Genomic DNA, 9,125 nt, shown 5'->3' on the forward strand with positions numbered 1-9,125 from the left:
AAATTTTCAGGGTATAAGCTTTCCAGAGTCAAATCTCCCTTCTTCGGATACATTTCTTTGTGATTCAACGCGTCTCCGCCTCTGGCAAATAAATGTCTAAGGCCAGTTGCGATAAACGACCTTCTGTAGAAAACTGAGCCCTGCCGCAAAGCGGCCCTCGCTCCGACTCTTTCCTCCACGCAGGGAATCTGCGCCCACGTGGCGCTGTGACAGTTTCCAGACTGATTGGCTGAGCTGGCCGCAGAAAGGGGCGAGGCCTCCAGAACAAAACTTAACGGCGCGGACCGCTTCTGCTCTAGCGATTCTTTTTGCCATCGGAGACCAACCCACGAAGGAAGACGCGAGTCTCGCCTCGGGCAGCGCAGGATGGACGGAGAAAGCGTGAGCAACGCAGGTCAGTGGCGCCTCCGGATTCAGGAGTGTTTCTTTTGCAGCGAACAGCGCAATCCTAACAAGAGTTACTCCACCTTTTGAGGGCGGGAGGGGACTTGGTTGGGGCTGGGCAGACTGCATCGCCATGCGCTGATGAACGGGGCTGCAATAGTTTCAGGTGAATAGCTATGTTGATCTGCAGTCGAAGAGCGAGAACCGGACCCAATAGCACCTTAAAAACTGATCGACAAAGTGAGCTTTGACTCTTGGAAGATCATTCTTTGGAAATCTAGTTGGTCTTTAAGGTGCTGTTGGGCGCGGATCTTGCTCTGGGACTAGATCCAGAGGAGTTAGCCGTGTTAGTCTGTAGTAGCAAAATCAAAAAGCCAGTTTGGATCAGGCATCTGACGAAGAGAACTTGATTCTCGAAAGCTTATGCTACAATAAAATTGGTTAGTCTTAAAGGTGCTACTGGACTCTTTTTGATTTTGCTCTGGGACTGAGCTCGTGTGTATCTTAGATATCGAGACAGCTTGCCGGGTCATGCATAGCTGGTCCCCGAAGCCCGCCTGAAAGACTCATAAGCCTTCCTTCCAGCATAAACCCAGGAGCCGTACAGTTCCGGAGCTGCACGATCCCCGTCTGATTTGGCATCCCGCGGCTCCGGATTCTGTTCCTGGCGCCTAGGGAATAGGTAGGGAGCTCTGCCGGCTCAGCTGCTGCCCGTCGCACGTCTCTTCTGCCCTGCCCACTCCAGCCGCGCCCTGGAGAATCGGCTCCGTGGAAGGGAAAGGCAGTCTCCTGGTCCCGGGAGCAGTACCTCCGGGCGATCGCGCCCCCAACACCTCTACCAAACTAGTTGACCGGGGACTGGCGACCAGCCTGGATCTGCCCCTGGGCCACTGCCCGCTGCCCGTGCCCACCAGTCTCGTTGACAGTGGGGGGCACACGTAAACCCCACCCCTAGGCGATGAATAACTCAGCGGGTGTGTCTGCCCGGGATATCTGGTGGCGGTAGAAGAAGGTTCGACTGCTTCGTAAGTGAAGCTGCTCCCTCCAGGAAAACATGGGTATAAAGCAGCACGTGGGAACAAGCACACGAGAATCAGTCTTGCGGCGCTTCCAGATGTGTAGGTCTTTTTATTTTTTTAAGTTTCAGGTGGCTAGCCGAGTTGTTCTGTAGTAAAAGAAGAAGATTCGGGTCCAGCAGACCTGAATCTTGCTTTATTTTTTTAAAGTATGTCCACTTTGCTCACGACTGGTTGTTGAGGGAGAGGAGCGTTGCCTTTGGAAGGGGTAACCCTCGTTCGGCCTTTTGAAGAGAGCCGAATCTGTCCCAGATGTTCAGGCGGGTCCAGAAGGGCCAGGCTGCGTCCCGAAGAGCTGCGGGAGGCGCCTGTGTCCAGACACCCGCGCGCACACGTGTAGTGTTCCCCCCTCCCGGAAGCGAGCGCCGAAAGCCCCTATTTTCTCGGAGCACGTCCCCTTCCCTGCTGCGCAGAAGACAAAACAAGAAGAGGAAGGAGAAACGGGCCAGGGCGCTTCCTCGAAGGCGCGCAGCAGAGCCAGATCTTCTGTCTCCTGCCCTCTCCCCCTCGGGCGCCTCCGCGTTTAGCACGCCCTCGGGCGCCGGAGTTGGTTCACCCGAACCTTACTGACCTTTTTGTATTCAAAGTGAAAGCCCTTGGGGGAGTGGCGGGGGGGGGGGGAAGCGCCAGTCCATTAATGGAACTGGCTGCTGGTCTGGCCTGTTACGTAGTTGGCTCTGCAGAAACCGAATTGTGAGCTGTGCAATGAATCCCAATTAAGATGAATCGAAGAGTCCAGTAGCACCTTTAAGACTAACCAACTTTACTGTAGCATAAGCTTTCGAGAATCACAGTTCTCTTCGTCAGTTGCAAGCTTTCGAGAATCACAGTTCTCTTCGTCAGTTGCAAGCTTTCGAGAATCACAGTTCTCTTCGTCAGTTGCAAGCTTTCGAGAATCACAGTTCTCTTCGTCAGTTGCAAGCTTTCGAGAATCACAGTTCTCTTCGTCAGTTGCAAGCTTTCGAGAATCACAGTTCTCTTCCTCAGATTTTGCTACTACAGACTAACATGACTAACTCCTCTGGATCTATGACCAATTAAGCTGAGAAGGCTAAAATCTCTTCTCCTATTCTGCCGACCGCTTGCTCTAGGTCGGGGTCCCCAAGCCAACTTGATTCCTGTGGCTGCCAGTGTGCTTTCTGGTGCCTACCTGCGGCTTTCCAAAAGCACCCGGAGTGTGGTTTTTGTCCATTTCACAAGAAGGAGAGGCTTCTGGGAAAGCCTAGAAGGCATCATCTTTGTGCTTGCAGGGAGCTTTTGGTTAACCATAGGAGGATGCTGGGCTTGGACCTGTGATTGGGCCCAGCCCCCGTGGCAGCCACTTTGTTGTGGCATGCACGACCACTCCTCAAAAATTCCGAAGTGGCCACAGGTTCAGCAGGTGACTTGCTTTTCTGGCCCTGGGTCTCCTGACTCTGGAGTCTTGAGCGAGTTAATCACCTGGCTTGCATTCGGCTGGTCTGGCTTCCTGGAGTTGTCCAAGACTCAGGAGTCCTGAGCTGAAACTCTGGCAGATACTTCTAAGAAGGAGACACAAATACTTCATCCTGGATTTTTGAAACCTCCAATCTACCTGCATGGCCCAGGCTCGCCTGATCTCATCAGATCTCAGATGCTAAGCAGGACTGGCTCTGATTAGTACTTGGATGGGAGACCACCAAGGAGGTCCAGGGTCTCTACAGAGATTCAGGCAATGGCAAACCACTTCCAAACATCTCTTGCCTTGAAAACCTTATGAGGGTGCCCTGTCAGCTGTGACTTGACGGCACTTTCCGTCACCAACAGAAAACTCCCAAAGGAGTTTTGTGACTCCTCCTAGAAACTAGCAAGGGGGAGAAGTTTTCCTCGGGTGGGGCCCACTTCGGTGGCTGCATTCATGAAATGAATCATGTTCAGAGGATTCTGTTAAGCGCCACAAGACTCCTTTTTATATTTGGGAATGTGCCTTAAGCATTCCGTTGCTGCCACGGGTCACTTGTGAAGCATTCTTAGCCCCAGAGTAAGGAAAGGGGCAAGCGGAGGGCTTCCTCACCACCACCAGTGCCACTGCTCCATATAATTTCAAAGCTTCCTAGCAAAGATGTACAGAATTGAGGCTTGTTGCCCAGTTGTGCAGGCATGTGTGCTGCCAAGGACCAATTTTTATAATTTTTTATTTATTAAAATATTTCTATTCTACCTTTCCTTGTGGCTTGAGGTGGTTTACAAACCACAAATTAAAAAGATATAGATTAAAATACAACCAGGAATAACCACCATCCCCCCCCCCGCACCCTTGTGCTCAGCCTTTCTGTTTGCCCTTCTGCAGCCCTGTCTACCAACTATCTCGATGATTTTCTGCTGGAGTTTGACCAGGTGGTTCAGGACTTTGACAAGGGGGAGGCTTCTCAGTATGAGCAACATCTGGAGGAGCTGAAGAGGAGGACTCTGCCCAGCCTATATGACAGCGGCATTGATGACTCAGAAAGTGAGTGTGACTCCAGCGGGCTCTGTGGGTGGGGAAAGACATGCTGTTTTTTCCCTTCTGCTTGCCACCCTCTGCCTTAACGGGGGTGTCCTTGGATAGTCTGAAGGTCTCTAAACAAACCTGCAATTACAGTTAGGGCTGCTTCCACTGGCTCATGTTAGCTCTTGATATCACCAAGGCAGAAAAGCAGAACTGGCCTAAGGCGTGTCACTGCCCGCCATGAATTCAGTGGTTGCCACCTTGTTATCTTCTGAGAGCACATGAGTAGGCTGGGATATTATTGACAGTGTCTGTCATTTCTTTCTGCCCTTTCATAACTGAGCTCTTCCACCCCAGCCATCTGCTCATGGTCAGCTTCTTCTCTGTCTTGTGTCTAATCCCAACAAAAGGCTTGATGAGAAATTTCCTGCTTTCAGTGCAGCCCTTTGCATGCTGTTAGTGTTAACTGAACAGTAACCACAAGCCATAGTGGTTGAATTTGCCTGCAAGGTGGCAGTGATTGTGGGGGTGGGGGGAACCACAGTTCACTGACAGCCCCTTACCATTGGGATTGCAGTGGTACACCCATGGCACAAAAAAGACACTACTGAGACATCATCATTGTCTTCTTCCTACAGGCAGCAGCACATCGCCTGGCAGCAGCTTGAACACCAGTGAGGAAGACCTCAACACTCCAGTGACGACATCCTGCTCCACCGGTAAGTCAAGAGGATAGGTTGTACTGGGAGGGGCAGGGATAGAAACCCGACTAAAAATGCAATTTCAAAACATCTCAGGAGCAGCTTTCTAATAGAGTTGATGGAAGGGTTAACCTCTTTTGGTGGTCTTGCTATATTTTTGTGTTTGGGGCAATCCTCCATTATGATAGTGCTTTCATTATGGCCAATTATGCAGCTGGTCTGACACCGTACTGCCCTGTTGTTTCTGCATTGTTGGCCCCGAACCCATTTTCGTGTGCTTTAGTCAGACCAAAGTCAAATGCATTTTTAACATCCCTATATTGCCTTAATATGTAGGGGGTTCTCCCCCCATCCTAAACCCTGAATTGCAGATCTGAAAAATTTACAAGTTCATTGACTTCAGTTTAAATTGGTAGAGGGGAGGGAATGTCAGCAGCTCACCACTCTGTACTCCTTTGTATCCTAGCCAAGCTCGGAGACACCCAAGAGCTGGAGGACTTCATTGCAGATCTGGACAGAGTGCTGGAAGGTACATATGGAGAAGTGACCATTGCGAGGCCTGCTGTTACGCTGAGCTGTCAATCCCCTGTCTTGCTGAGCCAAGCTTAGCTCCCCTACTTGCTGCTGCTGCTTGTTCAAAGTTATTCAGAGCAAAACCTAGTGCTGGTGTGGTGCAGAGCCATTTATCTGTTTAATGCTATCTTAAAAGATTTTTTTAAAAATCATCTAGAAGGGTTTAAGGAGCTTTGCATAAAACCAACAAACCTGGCTTAAAAAAACCCCAGACTTTTGCATTTCAGTAATGAAACACAGTCTATACTGAAGTCTCTCTTTCTTCTTTTGTGGTCTGCCATCTGCCCTTCTTTTGCCTTCTGCTATGAATTTGACATTTGAGTGGGAAGTTGTGAATCCTGGCATCTTATAAACTTGCTGTGAGACATAGAGATGCCATATGTAAGCTCCTACCATGAGATGAAGGTTAAGAGTTTGTTATAACTTGGAAGGCTGCCCTAGGCCCAAAGTCCAGCAAGGCAGGCATGTAAAATAAAGAAGAGAGAGGCATCATACTTGTTCCGTCATGTGTGTATAGCTGTTGTTGTTGTTGTTGTTCTGTAGAGATGTGAATGGCTTCATCCCGTTTTGCTGGCTGACGTATTTCCTGTTGCACCTTCGCCCTGTGTGGGCAGGACATAAGGAATTCTCCTGGCCTGCTGTTGTACCAGACTTCCAGCCCTGAAGAACCACTGAAGTTCACCGTATCAGTCTTCTGGTGCCTCTTACAGCAGCTGGTCCTAATTGCAATGGACTTCTCCTCTACAGAAAAGGAACTGGAAGTTAATTTTGTGACCAGGCTGGCTTGGCATTTTGACTCTTGATCATAAGTGAAAACCCCATCTGCAAGCACAGCAGTGAAAGCAAGAAGACAGTAGAACTGCTTGCCACTTGCTCAAATTCTTTTGGTTTTGCGATTTTTAAATCTGCATAATTTTAAAACATGAACTGGCACATGACAATGACTAATAGTCCTTGGGGGAAAGTTGCAAATCCAAAGAAGGCTATGCAGGAAGAGAAAGTGACAGCTTTCTTCAGAAGAGGCTTGATGACATCACAAAACCAGCCTGTTCCTCTTAAATCATCTCATCAAGCATAGAAATTGATATCCCCACCCCCACCCCCCACTTCATTTGCTCAACTTTCCTCCCCAACCCTAGCAGTTTCTTCCAAAACCAATTCAAGTTGGCTGGGTCCCAGAGCACACACAAAACTCTTCTGTGCTGCAGCTTCTTCATTCTCAATAGACGGAGTAGGTTCGGTGCACCTGGAGGAATCGTGTGTGTCTGTATTGGGTCCCATGTTTGTTTATTGTGGGGGGGGCGGGGGGGGGCGGTGAGTGATTTGTCTGTAGCTATATTACAGTGTAAATATTGTAAACTAATAAAATCCTCTCTCTTCAGTCTTATGTTTGCATTGGAAGTGACTTAAATAAGCACAGACCTCTTACAGACTTGATGGGCCCGGCTTCTAGCAGGATGGCTGCTAAGGGCCAATACGTTAGCATTTGACAGTGGGCCAAACTACATGTTGTGTTTAACATGTGGGCCCAACATGGGCTCGTAGAGGAGGCCAGCTGCCTTGTCCTTGTGGTAACTCAATTTAGAGGCATCACAGGGGCATGAGTCTAATCAGGACTGTGGTCCAAGGAGAAAAGGGGCTCCCACCTTCTCTGCTGTGCTATTTTCCTGACTGCAGGGGTTGTTACTGGTGTCCAAGGCCATTTTATGTTGGGAAAATGGCATGTGAGGACAAGTTGAGCCCCTCCTCCCCCATACCATGCGCTTGTTCCAAATCAGAGCCAAATTGAATTGGGACAGGAATTTGTGGCTTTCGTATGTCTCCCCATAAAATGCAACATGTACTTTGGGTCACAGTCTAAACATTTTCTTGGGGTCATGCTGTACTGTGGAGGGAATGCTGAGGATCTCTCCCAGCCCTGCCTGCAGCCTAAAATCCAGAGTTGTCAGTGCCTGGATCAGAGCACTTTACGTATTAACTCCATTGCAGCCTTTTGTGACTGTTCCAGTTCTTATTGCTACAGAAGAAACTATATTATTATTATGTTTATAAAAACATACTTTTCACTTCTGTGCCAATGCTCAAAATGGCATATGGTCAAGTAACAAATGAAGAACATCGATAAAAATAGACATCACAAAACCAGACAAAGAAAAGGCACAGGAAAGGACTTTATTTATAAAACACACACACACACACACTCTTAAATGCTGCTTAAGATACATCCTGGAGAGCCTCCTGGGGAACTGGTTTCAAAGTGGGGACTCCACCTACCCTCTCCCCTCCTCAGCTTTTAATTTCATGCCAAGAAAGAATGTGGTGCAAAAGGCCTGAAGCTTTGTCAAGAATAGAGAGCCACCACTCGTGTCTTGAATGGTTCTGGTGGCCTGTGCTGACATGTTATCCTGTCTTCCCCGTGTCCCATTGCTGGCTGACTTGACTGTGGTTCTTCAGCTGGCAGTGCCCAGAACTGAATGGCACCCTTCCCAACAGCCCCTTAGTGCATAAACCACCAGCAGACACCTCCTTCCTCTTACCAGAGGCCCAGTTTTGCATTAAGGACAGCAAGCAGTCCTAGATAACAAGGATTTCAAAGGTTTCTTTAATTCTGATTGAGAAAATGCCTCCTATATGGCTAACATTGCTTTGGCTGGGCATGGGAAATTTTGCAACAGTGGTGGACTTTTTGGAAATGCAAGGGGAATTCAAAAAGTGGTTTGAGATGGGGGAATAGCTGTAAACAAGAATCCAAGGTCTGTTCCTGGTGGTCCTAGGCCAGCTCTTCGGTGCATCCAAATTAACTCTTTGCATACTACTAAGTAAAATGCACAGTTGAGCTAGTGCTTAGACTTGAGCTCAGTGCTGTATGTCACATGGAAGTGAGACAGTCTGTGCTTTGAATGGGATGGATATAGGGTTGCAAAATCAAGCTGGGTAAATACCTGGAGATTTGGGGGGCTGGGGAGTATGGAATTTGGGGAGGAGAGGGAGCTCAGCAGGAATGTGATATCGTTGGATCTGCCTTCCAAAGCTGCCATTTCCTCCAGGAGAATTAATCTCTGTAGTCTGGGGATCAGCTGTAATTCCAAGAGAACACCGGGCCCCAGGGCATCAGGGATACAGCAGAAAGAAAAAATGTCCAGGTAGGCAGGAGTAGGGCAGTGAAGGTCCAAGTGAGCCAGCAGGCCTAGCAGTGCTCAAAGGAACCCCAGGAGCCTGCTGGTGCAGCCTGGACAAAGAGCAGCAGGCTTGGGAGACCTAGCAGGGAGGCAGCTCCAGGTGTAGAGAGCCAGCAGTGTAGTAGGTAAGGTAAAGGTAGTCCCTTGTGCAAGTACCAAGTCATTACTGACTGGTGGGGGGACGTCACATCACGACGTTTTCTTGGCAGACTTTTTACAGGGTGGTTTGTGTAGTATTTAGATATTATTTGTAGAGAAATTAAAAGCTTGCTTTTCTCCCTAATGGAACCAAGCAGTTTACAACATTATTCTCACTGCCTTCCTTGCATCCTCATAACAACCCTGTGAGGTGGGTCAGGATGAGAGAAAGTGATCTGCCCAGGGTAGCCCAGCCAGCATCAAGGGGCAGTGGGGACTTGAACCTAAGTCTCTCAGCTCCTAGTACGACACTCTAACCATTGCTCCATGTAGACTGGTAGAAGTTCTGGCAGTGCAGAGGGGGTGGCGGATGAGGCTTGATGCCTGTGTCAGATATTAAAAGCTGGTCTGGAAAGGGCCTTTCCCTGCTGGGCTCTCAAGTCTGCCTGTTCAGCAATGCCTGTGAGGTTAGCCACTTCCTCCCTCCACCACCATCGATGATGTCAGGCTTTCAATAAGGCATGCACTGCCCACGTGAAGTGCAACGTGAGTGGAGCCATTGCCAAGCAACCACTAAGATCATACATACTCTGAAACCCCAAACCTGGCAAGGCCAGCCCTCTCTCTT

General features: G+C 49.0%; 1 protein-coding gene across 1 annotated transcript; it reads left to right on the top strand.

The window, feature by feature from the left end:
- The first annotated feature begins 302 nt into the window (after window positions 1-302).
- LOC129341399 (regulator of cell cycle RGCC-like) lies at window positions 303-6,564 on the top strand. Its single transcript, XM_054996573.1, has 5 exons — window positions 303-394; window positions 3,769-3,927; window positions 4,545-4,625; window positions 5,074-5,136; window positions 5,724-6,564. The coding sequence occupies exons 1-5, from the start codon at window positions 367-369 to the stop codon at window positions 5,729-5,731; spliced, it is 339 nt and encodes a 112-aa protein (XP_054852548.1). The 5' UTR covers window positions 303-366; the 3' UTR covers window positions 5,732-6,564.
- The last annotated feature ends 2,561 nt before the right edge of the window (window positions 6,565-9,125 follow it).

Source organism: Eublepharis macularius, chromosome 13 (genome assembly GCF_028583425.1).
Source record: "Eublepharis macularius isolate TG4126 chromosome 13, MPM_Emac_v1.0, whole genome shotgun sequence".
Lineage (NCBI taxonomy): Eukaryota > Metazoa > Chordata > Lepidosauria > Squamata > Eublepharidae > Eublepharis > Eublepharis macularius.